General features: G+C 43.7%; 1 protein-coding gene across 4 annotated transcripts in view; it reads right to left on the reverse strand.

Annotated features, from left to right (window-relative positions):
- The window catches only part of LOC111868666 (espin), a 209,187-nt gene that overhangs the window by 13,549 nt on the left and 178,724 nt on the right, over positions 1 to 16,914 (reverse strand). For all 4 annotated transcript variants that reach the window (XM_023859543.2, XM_023859541.2, XM_023859542.2 and 1 more), the window contains 3 exons: positions 13,974 to 14,103; positions 12,555 to 12,727; positions 6,317 to 6,763 (listed from right to left, as the gene is read on the reverse strand). In XM_023859543.2, coding sequence (XP_023715311.1) covers positions 6,317 to 6,763; positions 12,555 to 12,727; positions 13,974 to 14,103 — 750 coding nt within the window. The remainder of the gene's footprint in view (positions 1 to 6,316; positions 6,764 to 12,554; positions 12,728 to 13,973; positions 14,104 to 16,914) is intronic.

The following is a 16,914-nucleotide window of genomic DNA, read 5'->3' on the forward strand; positions in this document are numbered from 1 at the left end:
AAACGTTCCTACTTTTATCTCCTCCCCTCCTTTCTCTCACATTACTTTGCAGTACCTTTTATTTGTCCGTCCTATTGTCAGTCCTCTCTGTCTCTACAATTCGTTAAAAGAATTCAGATAAACGTAGTTCAAAATACACCTTACTCGTAATATGCTGCTCAGTTTGTGTCATCATCTTTCTTATATGTCCGAAAGCGGCCTCCGTAGTCTAGAGGTAACGTTCCCACCTCATGACTCGTAGTACGCGGGTTCAAATACCCGGCGGAGGTCGTCGAATTTTTAAGGGCGGAAAAATTCAGGGAACAAGTCCTCCGGGAGGGACTTTAAGCCGTGGGTCCCGTGTCGTAGCTTTACGGCACGTAAAAGAACCTCATATCTCCAAAGGAGGTCACTGAGCCAAATTAACGGACGTTTCCCGCCCAACAGCAGTTTCTAATACCTCTGGTAGATGGGGGAAGCATTATAGATACCTCTCAGCTAGTAGAGCCGGTCTCGCTGGCTGGGCGGGACTGATGGTAAGCACCAGTACCGGTAGGATATAGAGACTGGTAGAAATCATAGAGGGAAGCACAATGGACCAATACAGGTCTCAGCGCATGGGGAAACCCACCCTCTCCAATAACTAACTGACTATATGTCCGAAACACTAAAAACGTCTTATACTCGTAATATGGATCACTTTCGGACTTCGTTTCAATGGAAACAACGTGAGATCAATGCAACGACAAAATGGCAACGCTGTTCTGCTTCTACTAATTTGATAAAGATATGGTAGAAAGTGGTTTACGGTTTATTTAACAAGGCTTTCAGTAGCTCAGTTTACTCGTAGACAGTACTGAATCGGGTAGGATGTTTAGAATGTGCGAAGATGTATATGGAAACAGTTGTGACCTATTTCAAGATACTATGTCGACATTCATCTGGACTGAGGATAAACGCGAAAAACCTAGCTCAGTGTAGTCGACGTCCCGACAGAATTTCGAATCAGGCGGAAGAAAGTGGACAAGTTCTGTTTTAAAGGTACTGTCGCTGTATGTTGGCGGAGTAATTGAGGAAAACCGTGAGAAATTGCTCTGGATATCTAATCCGAGTCCGTGATTCAAACTACGTAATTCCGAAATGCGAATTAGTGGGGTTATTGCTGTTCTACCCAGCCGCCTTGATCATCACCAAAGCGATGCGTGATACAGAATGAAGAGAGAGTGATGCCATGCTCTGATACACCGCTCGTGCTTTCGCTTGGGCGAATTTGCGTCGTGAGAGTATAAACTGTTGAGGTTATGTGCAGCACGCACTCAACAACCGCCCGTCCCACACCGGTATTCAGACCGGGATCTCCGGACCAAGAAATCACTGTGATAACAGTGCTCATGGGAAGCTGACAGTAGCTCTGCCTGTCAAGTAATTCTCCAACTTCCTTGGTATCCAAATTATAAGAGTACCAGAAGGAAGAACCTTTTTGAGAAATTATTAGTTAGTCAGCTCGTCAAGAAATTCCCAGCATTTAATAGAACCCGAAGGTTCATTACCGTGTTCACAAGAGCCTGCCACAGGTCCCTATCGTCAGTCTGATGCATTCAGTCCACAACCTCCGGTCATATTTCTTTAAGATCGATTTCAACACTTTCCTCCCTATGCATAGGTCTTCCAGCGGTCTCTTTCCTTCAGGTTTTCCTCCCAAACTTCGTACTCATACATCATCGCCCCCACGTATGCTGCATGCCTTGCCCATCTTTTTCTCCTTGACTTGATCATTCTAATAATTATCTTCCGGACAGAACAAATTATGAAGCTCCTCGACGTGCNTGTACTCATACATCATCGCCCCCACGTATGCTGCATGCCTTGTCCATCTTTTTCTCCTTGACTTGATCAGTCTAATAAATATAATTATCTTCCGGACAGAACAAATTATGAAGCTCCTCGACGTGCAGTTTTCTTCGGACACCTAGTAATTTGTCCCTGTTAGATTCAAATATTCTCGGCACCCTGTTCTAAAACACCCGCAATCCTGCTACTTCCCTAATGTGAGAGACAAAATTTCACTCTGACACAAAATGCGGGCAAAATTACAGATTCGTATATCTGAATGTTTACATTTGTAGACAGAAGAACGGAAGACGAAAATTCTGGACCGGAAGACATACAAATGTGGAACAAGAAAAGACAAAGGAAGTGATACATAAATATTTATATTACAGTTGAAGCGGTTAGACGCCGACTTCTCACGATGGAGGCTCAGGTTCAATCCTGCGTGATTCCATGTGGGATTCGCGGTGCACGAAAATTTGTTGTTGCAGCGGTTGTTTACATTCAGGATGTAACTGGTTGGAATATCGACCCAAACATCGGGCCACACTGGTTGTGAAGTTTCGTGTTTTCTTTCAGTCCCTCCGGGCAAATGCCGGGACAGTACCTCGAGCATGCCACGACGGCTTCCTTCCAAATCCTTTCCAATTCATTATTCATCAGCCGTTCTACCATTTGACGTTGTATAGTCTACCTACTGACGGTGCCAAAAATAAACCGCAAGAAAAGATGTGGCCCCGGGGGCGACTCAGCCTCTAACAGAAATGAGTACCAGGAATCTTCATGGAGGTAAAGGACGGCCGGCGCGTAAGGCTGACAACCTCACCGCCATCTGCCAGCTGATTGCCTAGAAAATGTAGGAGCCTCGACGTGTCACAGCTCCATGGGCCTCCACGGCCTGTTACAAGGATAGCTTTACTTCTTTTTTTTAACTAGTTACATTTTTCTGGAATGAGAAATGTCTTCAGCGAAGCTGTAGAGTAGAACAGAGTGTATTTTATGTCCAATTCAGTTTTCCGTACGTTTTACGGTTTCTAAGACAAGCAAAAATGACTGGTCGCGCTAGAATCGTTGCCATTGGAGACTTGAAACGAAACATAGGCCGAACCCCACTTTGATTGTACTGCGCTTACTCACAGACGCCGTCAGCGTTCTTTTCCAGGGAAGGGCAGGCGGAAAATTTGCTTTCATACTTGCTTATAAATCGTTTAAGACCTTTTTTATCATATTTTCTCTATTTTGAAAGGAAAAAGTAGGGTTATGAAATCACCTTTCTGTCTATGTGCTCGCTTGTGTAGCCCCCCTATTGTTGCTAGGCAACGGATCCGTAAACACCTTCCCTCAGCAACGAATACACATGCAACAACAGAAGAATTGTTGGACGCGTTGTTTTCTATGCGGTCCGTCTCATACGAATGGGATTTAGGAGATTATTTCTCTCCATAATTTCTTGCTTCTTTAATTTTACTGATTTTCCTACGATACTCCGGGTAGAAAAACAATTTTAAGCACAATTTTACATTTTAGCATTAATACTTGGAGTATTTCCTTCCTTTCTTAAATTCCTTCTTTTTTTTTTTTATATCCGGGGAGCGCAGATACCTGACTTGCCTCAACCTCCTCCGGCGCCCATAAGCGCCTCCACCACGTATGGATTAAGTAAGATAGCATGTTTGTATTTACTTCTCCTATCTATCTCTGTTTTTTCCACTTGCGCCCTCCCAATCTGCCTTCTGCATCGGCCCATTCATTATGGCCACTCTTTCCTTGCTCGGTTTCTCCTGGCTTCCCTGCACTCTCTGTTAGTTCATTCAGAGCCACTGTTTCTTCCTTTCACTCGGCACATGGAAAATGGCCGTAACATTTATCACACCGTTCTCCTTTCTCCTCTTGGTTCGCTGAGAGCTCCGGTCCCGTCCCCCTTCTCCTTATATCGATGTCACTTACTTCCACTCGGATTTCATAAGATACAAGGGTAAAGATATCCATGTGAGAGGCCGTGGAGACCCATAGGGTTGTGAGACGTCGGGGCTCCCACATTTTCTAGACAACAGGCTCACAGATGGCGGTGAGACTCTCATCTTTATGAGTCGGCCGCCCTTCAACTCAGAAAGATTCCTGGTACTCATTTTTGTTAGAGGCCGAGTTGACCCCAGGGCCATACTGCGGCTAGAAGGATTAGGTCAATTGAAAAATCCAATGACCTCAACGGCAATCGAATTGGCTTGTAGCATAGTGCCTCCAGCAGCTGCCCTACCGCGTATCCTGACCGTAAGGATTCAGATGAAAAAAATTTCTGGTCATGAATCACAAGTAACTCTGACTCTGACTCTCATTTTATGCAAAAAAAAAAAAAGTGTGGTCATGAGCCTGGAGACAGGACTCGACACCAAGACTGACTGACCATCTGTCGTAACGTGATTTTGACTCTGATTCTAGGATTACTCTTATACCCTGAAAATTGAGGAAGCGGGGTCCTCCGAAACGTTGACAACTATTTACCAGACTGTACAGCGTGATCTGAGAAGGCAGTTACTTCATATCGATTGCCATGACAGCCTCAAATTTCAGAACATCTATCAAATGCAACAGAAATCCATTAAGTAGTTAAGAGGGGCAGACAGACCTATACATTATGCATGCAACGTACGCAGTTCTTGCGAAAGATCTGCAGGAGCAAACAGCAGCCACTCTTGCGATATAGGAAGTGATGTCACACCCGTCGGAAGGTCGTTACCGTGCTAACAGATCTTCCTCGCACTGGCGACAAATTAACGGACGAGCAAAACTTCCGCTTTGCGCTCCAACGAGGCGAATTCCTCCGAAACGTATTGACTATGAGACACCAAACAAAAGTTTCCATTTCGTTGGACTTGAAGTTCTAACGGCGTGGAGTATGAAGGGCACGGGGTTCGGGTTATACTGCAGCGAAGTTCGGTAGAAGTCCATTGACGTTTCGAAGGAACGCATCGCCTCCATCTTCAGGTCAATAAAAGAAGCTAAGCAAGAAATCAACAATAAACAATAGGCAAATAGCATTCTTACTGGATTCTTGCTTGGTTTGCTCTACGTTCCTGAAGACGGAGGTGATATGTTCCTTCGAAATGTTGGCGCACTTCGACCGAAATACGCGGCATTATGACCCAGAACCTCGTGGTTAATTAAAGTTTCCATTAACGAGTACAATAAATTAGGAGCTGCGATTATATTGCTGCCTGGGTGAGAATATTTGCTTCCATACCGACAAACTACTGATGCATACCTGCAAACTTGTCAAGTCTGCACATCTGCCGGGGGCGCTGTATGTTTCGATTTTGAGGCTAATGCTGAGCATAAGGATGTCGGCAGAAAGCGCTGCCTATACTGGAAGAGAAAACTAGGAAACGAAGACCCTGTTATGGAAGCTAAACCCACGACGATATTTCAGGATTCTACACAAAATTGCGGTCTTTTTCTGGCATAGAATTTGAAGTAGGCCTATAGGCGGTAGGAATTAAATTCTATCTTCTGCCCGTCAACGTTTTAACGCAATTATTGTTTTTAGCCTATTTTCTCAAGGAAAGAGAACAGGCTTACGAGAGCACTACGAGGTATTCTGACCACTTAGATGTAGCATGACAATTCTTTAATTGTGGGCTGAAAGGACCGCCTCTGTGGTATAGTGGTCAGAGTTCCTGGTTCGATTCCCAGCGCTACCAGATTTTCTGAGAAGTAGTGGGTCTGGAACGAGGTTCACTGAGCCTCATGAGGATAAGTGAGGAGCTATTTCAAGGAAATAGCTGCTTTGGTCTAGAAAACCGAAATTAACGGCCGTGGGGATTCGTTGCGCTGACCACGCGACATCCTCTGTCCGCTAAAGTTGGCACTAACTTCGCCGACAAGCGGTGGTCGCTCCGTCGGTATAGTTCGCTTGCGGTCTACATGCCACGGAGTTAGTTTTTAGTTTACTTGTGGGCTGAACTTAATTGTTTGACGAGGAATTTTTTTGTTATCGGTGTTTCTTTTTTCGCCTTTCAGCGTTCCGACTAGCTGAAATATTTCCACAAAACTTTATATGAGCTGTATTCTCCTGTATACTGCTCTAAAGTCACAGTTTTTAATTCCCTATAATCAGCAACAGCATCACGCTCGGCGTGCAAACTGCTACTGGGCCTCGACATGATTTGTGGTAATAAACCCATTAGTTCGGAGAGCATGCAGCATATGTTACGGTTTCTTTGTGGAATACAAAACCATACGACAGCCGTGCGAAATTGTTCTATTGGTTTCATAGCGATAACTAAATTAACCACTGGAGCCAGGCGTAGTACATATAAATTTGGTACGGAGGCAGATTATAAACATATTAATATATTATTTTGAAATTTTGCTTGTAGGTGGATAATTACAAACATGGCGACGATGCGAAACTTTGAGGTTACGTCCGATGAATTTACTGTAAACAGAACTCCTAATAAAGTAATAAGTTATTCGCAAAAATTAATAAATATTGATCAGTCCCGCTCACCTGTGTGCCGCGGAGGCGCCGAGAGCGTCTTGGCGGCCAGCATTTTGTCTGTTCTCCTCAGCTGCACGCTGCTCAACTCCTGGATACTGATGGCCCCAAGAGGTTGTTGCTGTTTCCTGACCGCTGTGGGAGAGATGCAGTCCCCGGCGGGAAGAGGAGGAGGCGGTGGACCCGGCGTTGCGGACGCCACTGTGTCAGGGAGCGTCTCCGTCTTGCTTGATGTCAGCTCGTCCACAGGAGTATCGGACGCCTTGAGTCGGCTGCCTCCCAGACTGCGCAGGTACTCAGAGGGCTTGATGAGCGAGTTGGAGTCGGCCGCCGTGCTGGGAAACCTGGGTGGGATGAAGGGCAGGACCAACTGCTTGTTGACCAGGTTCGGAGCCGGACGCTGCTCGTCGCTCTCCTCGCTGAGACTGGGAGATATGCTGGGGGACCCAGGCCTCTTCACTGTCAAGTGAAATCTAGTTCACCCATTTGCGCACAGAGCGAGCCAGCTCCTAAATGCCCAGCCAGCAGAACTAATTGCCCCTAAGCCTCAGGAGCAATCAATTAGCAGGAGGAAAGTCGAGCTACTTGCCGCGTGGAGGAAATCGGGAATATTATCTCACAGTTTGCGGTGAACGTTTATATAATATTTTGTTGTTTGGTTGCTCGATTCACGCGACACCGTCTCGTTCTGTAATTACCGCCCCTGCCTTCCTCACGACAGTTACTCCGCTGTAACGGAACCTTCCTGGTTTCTCATAATTACGAATATACACGCTCCCGGGATGAGCAAAAAGACAGTCAGTTCCAAATGATGCTGACTGCTTGACCGAGATCAGATTCTTTCTTAACTACAAGACATCTCGAAGAAATCTTCTGAAATTTGAAATGGCTAGGCTGCAAGAACGAAACGTATAGTAAAGTCCGGGTAGGTAGACATTTGTCTGATAAATTTCCTATCCAGAATGGTCTAAAACAAGGAGATGCTTTATCGCTACTCCTTTTCAACTTTGCTTTAGAATATGCCATTAGGACGGTCCAGGGAAACCAGGTGGGACTGAAATTAAACGGGACACATCAGCTGTTGGTCTATGCCGATGATGTGAACTTACTGGGGGATAATGTAGATACCATAAAGAAAAACACACAAACTTTAATTGACGCAAGTAAAGTGGCTGGTCTAGAAGTAAACACTGAGAAAACTAAGTATATGTTGTTGTCTCGTCACCAAAATGCAGGGCAAAATCATGACATAGAGAGAGGAAAGAGATGTTTTGAAAATGTGGCACAGTTCAGATATTTGGGAACAGCAACAGATCGAAACCTGATTCGGGAGGAAATTAAGAGGAGATTGAATTTGGGTAATGTTTACTACCATTCAGTCCAGAACCTTTTGTCTTCTCGTCTGCTGTTCAAAAACATAAAAAATTAGAATATACAAAACTATAATTTTGCCTGTGGTTCTGTATGGGTGTGAAACTTGGTCTCTGACATTAAGGGAGGAACATAGACTGAGAGTGTTTGAGAGCAGGGTGTTGAGGAGAATATTTGGACCGAAGAGAGATGAAGTGACAGGAGGTTGGACAAAACTGCACAATGAGGAGCTTTATAACTTGTACTCTTCTCCAAGTATAATTAGAATGATCAAGTCAAGGAGGATGAGGTGGGCAGGTCATGTAGCACGAATGGGGGAGACGAGGAATGCGTATAGGATATTGGTGGGAAAGTTCGAAGGAAAGAGACCACTGGGAAGACCAAGGCGTAGGTGGGTGGACAATATTAAAATGGATCTTAGAGAAATGGTATCGGATGGCATTCATTGGATTGATGTGGCTCAGGATAGGGACCAGTGGAGGGTTCTTGTGAGCACGGTAATGAACCTTCGGGTTCCATTAAATTCTGGGAAATTCAGTAGCTGCAGAATTGGCGGCTCCTCCAGAAGGGCTCAGCTCCATGAGTAAATAAGTAAGTAAGGCTGCTAGAAGTTTACAGATGTTTCGGAGTGACATATTGCCTTCGTCTTCAGGATCGAAGTCGAGCAGGTAGGCCACAAACAAGATAATCTACTTTCCGCTCCTTTAATCTGCCTATACTGCGACCCTGAACATGAGGACAGTGCGTTCCTCCGAAACGCAAACTTTTAGTGGGCAATGTGGGGTCACATCCCAGAAGACAGTACTATTCATTGTCACCGCTGTGATAACCTCAGATTTCACACAGAATGTGTCATCTCTCTTCTTCACCTAGCAATTTCTGACCCACATATTCCTTCTTCGCGGACAATGACGAAGTTGTTTCAGCGAGAGAAGTTTCTGATTTTTTGTTTGTATGCTTAGTATTTCCTTTTTTGTTCTTGTCGTTTCTGTTTAGACCTAAACAGAAAATATCAGGAACAAAATAAATAAGAATCAAAATATTAAGCAAGTAAACAAACAAACTAAAAACTAAGTAAACACAGAATAAAAATATCCTCCCATTAAAACATGAACAGAGATGGAAAGGAATGAAAGAACACAAAGAAAGCAAAAAAGGCATGACGCCATCCCATTAAAACACATAAAGAATATAAGGTAAAAAATGTAAAGTTATCCCTGTGCTTAACTAATTAAGCGCTACGCCATGAAGACGTTTGGACGAGTAGATGTATAGGTCCACAATTTCTTGACCTCGGCATTAACTAGAGGTGAGTGGTGAGTTTCACACCCCGGCCGTTTTACCCCCAGGAGAAAGAGCCCCGGTACCCATTGGATACGAGGCTCGGTGTGCCCTAGAGCGGGTCGGGACGCTGATCAGACTTCAACCCCTCGGTCCTCCAGCCCATAGCCAGTCCCTACAACGACTGCGCTATCCCGGCTTCATACATAAAGAATATAAAAACATGAAACACGAGAATAAACATACATACATACACACAAACACACACGAACCGAAAATTTAGTAACAAAAACCAAAACATGTTCCTGAATCACATTATGAAAGTGTGAAGCCAAATACACTGCTCAGGTCCAACATGGCGACAGCAGGAACAGTGCATCACGGAGTTATTACCGCGGGGAAAGATAATGAACTGCGTGAAGTTGGTCCCGAACTTGGCTTCGAAACATCTCACGACATACTGACTGCGTAGATGATGTGGTTAACCCTTCGAACTTGTAAATCCTAACAATGTTTAAATATGACAAAATTTTAGTTAACTGAATAAAAAATCTATATTATTTTTTAGAATTCTCTTGAGAATCAGCCGGATGCAAAATATGCCTATCGACTGGCAACTGATTTATGTCAGGAATGAAAATGGACCTAACGCGTGACTCATGGAAGAAGCATAGGCCAAGCCATCCCTGTGCCTAATTAATTAAGTACTATACCATAAATCATATATTGGAATGGAGGTATAGCTCCATACATTATTAACTTCGACATTAGATGGTAGTGAGTGGTCAGGCCCCCCCCACCCGACAGCTCTGACCACTGCGAAAGAGCCCCCGGTACCCACGGGATAGAAAATTGTCTGTGCTGCAGACCGGTCTGGATGCTGTAGGGAAGAGTACAATTTCTTAATTTCTTGCACCTACCGGGAATCGAACATGTGAGCCGATTGTCTAGAAAATGTGGGAGCCTCAACATCTCACAACCCTATGGGCCTCCACGGCCTGTTACAGGGATACCTTAACTTTTATTTTACATTTATTTTACCGGGAATCGAACCTGGAGTCATCGGTCGCCCAACCTATAGCCCGTCGTTATATCGACTGAGCTAGATACATCGGAAAGACTGTTTAATTTCTAAGAATTATGAAGCTAAATATATAAGTAAGCTTAAGTATATAAATATTTCCCAAGTGTTAAATAATACAGCCAAATTACTTCAGTTTAAATAATTTAATCTAAGAAATAAGAGGTTATCAAATCCTAGTTTACAAAAATATATAGCCCACAGGCTAAAAATAAGTAATAATAAAAATATAATTTTCGCCTTATAAATCTGCCTAAAAACAAAAGAAAAAGAACAGTGAAACTTAATTCAAGGAACTGCATTCAGTAAATAAATTTAACAATTACTAAAGATATTCCTAAACCTAATTGTAGCCTGTTATCACAAACACGAGCATACAAGTTCTGCAGCAGACGAGTAAATTTACCCATTAACAATATCGATTTGCACAAATCATATTCGATATTTGCAGCTGTGAGAATGTAAGCAAACGTGAACTAAACAGTCTGTCCTTTACGTAAGCCTGTATTCGTTCTATAGGATGAGCACAAACTTGTACGTTATTGTGACTACACACGCAAACAAACAAACATAAGTGACTGCCTTCTTCTTAAACCTCATACGTCTGATTTATAAGGCTGAATAACGTCTACGTATTTACCAAGCAAAAGAATATTATAGTATGTAGACCCGTTGCTAGACAACGACCGCGAAAGAAGCAGCTATACAACAGCCACTGCTAAGTAACGGTTTCGCAAACAAGTATGTTTCCATGACAGTAATTAAAGGCGATGTTTTCTGTCTGTTCCATGCCGAGATGTTATTAGCTGGATAATTAGTGAGAGACAGTTCAGTTTAGCAGTTGGTTGATGAGTGACTAGGTTAGTTTGTAAGCTAGTTTGAGGACTCCGGCGGTTCAGTCGTGAGTTGTTGCTGTGAAAAGCTGGCAGCCGAGGATGGGGACAGTTCGGGAACCCAGAAGAAGGGGAACATCCGCCGTTAGAAGCCTCAACCAAACAACGGCTAGTGGAGACGGTAACAGACTGAGAACGTTAGTCCGTGTGTGATTGTGAATTGTGAAGTGTAGTAACGAGTGGTTTGTGGTCACACCACACTCGTGAAAATATTTTCTGCTTTTGAATATTACCGTAGTCCGCTCTCGACAGCAGCATCCCTAGCGACTGTACCAGTAAACACAACTGCAGAATACACATTATGGGCAATAATACTCCCCTAGCATCTCCAGGGAAATTCAGGGCTAGCTCAGAGAGGATACCGAAGACTACGTCACAAGCTCCCGTTACTTCATCTCTCTTCGGTCCAAATATCTTCAGCACTCTGTTCTCAAACACCTCATTCTGTGTTCCTGCTTTAATGTCAGAAACCAAGTTTCATACCCATACAGAACTACAGACAAAGTTAAAGTTTTGTATGTTCTAATTTTTACGCTTTTAAACAGTAGAAGAGAAGACAAAAGGTTCTGGCCTTGATAGTTGCAAGCATTACTCGAATTGAAACTGCTCTTAATTTTTCCTGATTCAAATATTAATTTATTACTGACGCTCCCAAATATTTGAACTGTGCCACATTTTCAAAACATCTGTTACCTATCCTTATGTCATGATTTTGCCCTGCATTTTGGTGACGAGACAGCAACATATACTTAGTTTTCTCTGTGTTTTTCTTCTAGACCAACCTCCTTACAAGCGTCAATTAAAACTTTCTAAACAATGAGAAGTTACAGAGGAGGAAAAGAAATTAAGTAGAGAACGCATAGGAGAAAGTGAAAATGTAAAGAAAAGATATGAGAGTAGAATTGTTTATTTTCGAATCGCCCGTATTCCTGAATGTTCGGAAAAGGAATAAAGTAAAAAAGTAAGTAAAGCTATCCCTTTAACAGGCCGTGGAGGCCCCTGGGGTTGTGAGATGTTGAGGGTCCCACATTATCTAGACAATCGGCTCACAGATGGCGGTAAGGTTGTTAGCCTTACGCGCCGGCCGCGCTTTACTTCCCAGGAAAATTATTTAATTAATTCCTGGTACTCATTTCTGTTAGAGGCTGAGTCCACCCCAGGGCCATAGTGCGGCTGGAAGGATTAGATCAATTGAAAAAAAAATCAATGACCACATCGGGACTTGAACTCGGACCTTCCGGCTTATAGCATAGTGCCTCAACCACCTAAGCTACCGCGTGCCCCCTCAGAAAAGGAATACTAAACAAAAATTAGATTTCTTCAAGATGACTTAGGTTTGAAAGTGTCAAAAAAAATAAATAAGTTAAATAAATAAATAAGTAATAAGTAAATAAATGGAAAAATATGTACACAGATATATAAACAGGATAAATAAATAAATGACACGTGGAGTAAATCATCAAGGAGCAACTTCGTGAGTCGCAGGGTTTCGACCCACTGTGAAGCTGTGACTTTGGACGCAAAAAAGAAAAAAAAAAAAAGGATTTGCATGCACAAGTTGTGGTTCGGAAACGGCTTCGTGCCAGGCCGGGTGATGTATAATATTGAAACAGATCCCACCCACCTGCATCCTCGCGCTGTACTGCTCCTGGCGGCTTTACCATTGTCTCCTCCACTCCTTCCTCTACCGGTGGACTGGGGCTCCTGGTAGGAGAAGCGCCCTCTTCCGTAGGGGGTGGTGGAGGTGGCGGTGGCGGACACATGGGTCCGGGCTCGGAGACGACTCGTTTCAGGGCTCTGCAATACACAACTGGTGTCTTACTTACTTATTTACTTACTGTTAGGTTCTAAGATCCTGTAAGTACTTTGCCCTCCTTTACGGCAGACACCGAATCTTGCTTATTTGCCTTTTGCAGCACCCAGAATCGCGTAACAGAAGGGACACGTAAGAGTATAACGCACATTCTTTATTGTTTCAGCTGCCCTCAACACATTCCCTTGTTTCAAGCAACGGGATTCCTTATTAAAAGGAATTTTCTTCAAGGTGTGTCAGTTTTTCTCTTAAAAGAACTGGAAATTTCTTAACATTTTGGAATCAAAATTCCATTGGTATCCTAAAAAACCAGCAGCCATATAGCTCGGAGCCGGGATAGGTCAGTCGGTATAGCGACGGGCTACGGTCTGGACGGCCCGGGTTCGATTCCCGGCATTACAAGATTTTTCTCCTCTCCACAGCGTCCAGAGAAGGTCTAGGGTTTACCCAGCCACCTATACCAAGGGCTTTTTCCCCGGGGGTAAAGAGGCGGGGGTGTGAAGCTGACCACTTACCTCCATCTAGTGCCGAGGTCAAGAAATGTGGAGCTATACCTCCACTAACCTATATGACTTCATGGCATAGTGCTTAATTAATTAAGCACAGGGTCAGCTTTACTTTATACCCCTATAGTGATTAGCCTGCTGACTGGACGACCGAGGAATCAGGTCTCGATTCTCTGTAGGGGCAAAATATTTGTCGCTCATCCATAGCGTCCAGAGCCGTTCTGGGGCCCACCCACTGGGTACCGGGGCCTTTTCCTCATAAGCAAAAACGCAGGGACGTGAAGATCGCTACTAACTTCCATCCAGTGCTGAGATTAAAGGTTCGACCACATACAGCGCTACGTTACGTACGCTGAGTACACTCTGCGACGCAGCTAACATAGGGAACATAGCGTACGTAAGTCTGTGTGACCACTCACATTGGCAATAAAGGGAGATATTTTTCTGTTCGTATAGCGAACATAGCGTACGTAGCGTGGGTCGCATACGTAGTGCTGTGTGTGGCCGAACCTTTAGAATGTGATATGATGTTCAATTAATTAAGCAGAGGCATGTCTGTATCTTTACTTATAAAGTTACCTCTACAATCTGCAAACCAATTGAGTTCTTACATAATGATGTAAGCACATTCAGATGGATCGCCAACAGTACACACGTGATAAGCCCAAACCTTAACTCTCTAGAGTTCATAAGCACTTCATGCACTGCCTGCAGTGACACTCACCTGCTGTTGCCGTTGCTACCGCCGCCATGTTGCACGTGTGGCAGCGAGTGGCGGTGGGACACTCTGGTCTTCTCGCACTCCTCCTCGGAGTGGCCGAGGTCTGAGGGAGAGCCACTCGAAACTCCGGACTCTGCAACAATAGAGTTCCGTTCCCTCATCCACAGCGACGTTCACACCACGCGCAGCCACAAGCGCCCTCTCATTACTGACAGGGAGTCAGGCTGATCAATTTGGAACGTTGAGGGCCAGGGGTTATTAAAACATTGATCTGAACTACTGTTTTTCTTTCGTTGTGTGGGCTATTTTATGCCGCTCTCAGTTTCTAGACAGTATAGTGTCGAATGATAGGATGGTTGATGACCTGACAAGAATTTTTGAAGGAAGCGGTTTGGTCTTTGCAAAAAAAAAAACTGAGTCACTGCGAGGTCAATCCGAGCGATAGAATTATTCCTGTGTTTCAAGAAAGTATTGAGTGTTTCATCCAAGATGTATTGAAGTCAATAATCTTGGAAGAAAACACGTCAAGATGCTACAGCATAGAAGTGAGCATGTGACACAACCACCTTCGTTTCTAACAGGCGAATATCAAGATTCAAATATTCATAAGTCTCCACGATCAGTTCAGTCCATCTCACACTACCAAAATGAACCTTTTGAGACTATTTCGTATTAAATTTCAACACCCATGTCAAAGCGCCCTTTTCCAACAAGCTACCCTACTTTAATTAGGTATGAATTTCATGTTCTGACCACCATAACAGTAAGCCCTTCGAACTGTACTTCCTTCAACTAACTGCCATAAAAGAAATATCAGAAACACAAGAAAATTAACATAAATAGTACAGAACATACCCATAACACAACGCACAGTGTCAAGTACTAGAACAAATCGAAGATGCACACGGGGTACAGTATCTGGCAACAGAACAAACCAGACGGACAGGTGAAGTGCCTGCTAACAGACTCGGCACACAGTGTATAGTACCCGCTGAGAGAACAACTCAGACATACACGTACGTGTAAGGTAGGGCATCTCCAAAGGGAACAAACCGGACCCTGGGGGTACAGTGCCTGCTAACTGCACATACGAGGGTGCGCAGAAGTAAACCTGGACCTTATTTTTTTTTGCCCCCGGAATGCGTGTGCACCAGAAAAATAGAAATATTTTACGGAGAATTCATGACAACGCGCCACGCTTCTGCTATTAGAGCTATTACAAATTAGCGTCAGATCTTGTCACTGCTAGTATAGCTCAGCGCTGTCACAAAATTTTCCCTGTGAAAGTGATATTGAAACCAGCTGAAATTGTTCATAGGATAAGTACACAGTAAGGGGAGGAGACTGTCATGTGTATTTTTTTTAATTCGCATAATGGAGAGTGGAGTCCAGTTGGATCCACTCTGCACGGCGGCCACTGATTGGCCTATTGTACCTGCCCCGGGTGATTATTTTGATGATGGAGAACTTTGGTAGAATGAAGATTGGCAGGGGAAACCGAAGTACTCGGAGAAAACCTACCCCAGCGCCATATGTGTGAATGTTAGTGACAAATGCAATAAGTTTTCTGAACAATATAAGAAAAGCCTAAACCAACCAAGCAAACACCTGCATGCTATATGAACATTTGCTACGTCGAAGAACTGATTTTGGTAAACAGGAGAATTACAATGCGTGGCATTGCATTCAGCAGCGGAAAACGTGTTGAAGGTGTTGAAACAATTATCCATGAATGCTTATTTTTCAAGAATGTTTGTGCTCTGTGGGTCCGACAGGCCGAAAATCTGCATTAGTTTGAACTGAAGGAAAACACATCTCTAGGGCGAATAGTGACCTTTGTCGAGATGTGGGTAAACTACTCCACTCCAGAGTCAAAGCGCTCGAGCACTGACGGGTGACACAAGGGATCTCAACCGCCAAAATAGTTTCAGCCGCCGCCGTCAACTGGCAAGAATATAGCGGTTGTGTTTTGGGATTCAGAAGACATGACCACGAAAACTATCAAAGAACTCATCCTACCTCATGAAAGCGCCTGTCTACATTTGGCAAATATGCCACCATCCTCAGTGATTTTTATTTGTTTGGAACGGATCAAGGAACGGTGTTCCTACGAGGTCAGTAATTTCAAATTGATGATGAACTGAGACTCGGTGCTCTGAACTTGTTACGCAGTCAGGATAAAACTTCTACGCTGCTAGCGTCAGTAACTTGCCAGAACGATAAAAAAAGTGTTGGTGTGAAGGAAGAATATTTTAAAAAGGAGTGAGAGTTTGGCAAATTGTGGCATATATATTCCTTTTTGTGAAAAAAAGTTGATGCTAACTTTGAATCTTTCTCATATGAAACTAAAAAAAATACAGTGGATTCTGAAGTTCTCCAACGAATATGTATTATGCTTAGAATTACCGGGTTTCAAAACTTTGTCCATCATCAAGTAATCAAGAGTTCAAAACATTTCGGAAACTAGATCTGTGTCCTTTCTCACGTCAAAATATGGGGTCGCCTAATTAGTTGGGTTCCAACTGAGTGGGTTGCTCCCGGAGTATTCGCCTGAGGACTGAGGGGGAAAACAGATCGAGTTCCGAAACGTCATGTTCTGTTCGGAGTAGTTGATGGTGGAAGACGTCCATAAACCGAGTAATCTCAGTGCGATACAGCGTCTATTGACAGAACACATCGCGAAAACAGATGCAAAAGAAAAAAGCACATACAAATTGGAAACACAGGCTATAATGGCTATTGACTCAACAATCTGGGTGCTTAGAACACACCGGGAATATAGTGCATAGTGAACGCTAACATCATTACTAACAAACAAACAAACAAACAATCACAAAAAGTAATGTACGAGGGTCCGTGATAACACAACAATAACTTGACATATGGGATGCAGTGCTTGCGAGCAGCATAAGTTGGCAAAAGTTAAAGGCATAATTTGGCCAGT

This window comes from Cryptotermes secundus, unplaced genomic scaffold, assembly GCF_002891405.2.
Source record: "Cryptotermes secundus unplaced genomic scaffold, Csec_1.0 scaffold791, whole genome shotgun sequence".
Classification (NCBI taxonomy): Eukaryota; Metazoa; Arthropoda; class Insecta; order Blattodea; family Kalotermitidae; genus Cryptotermes; species Cryptotermes secundus.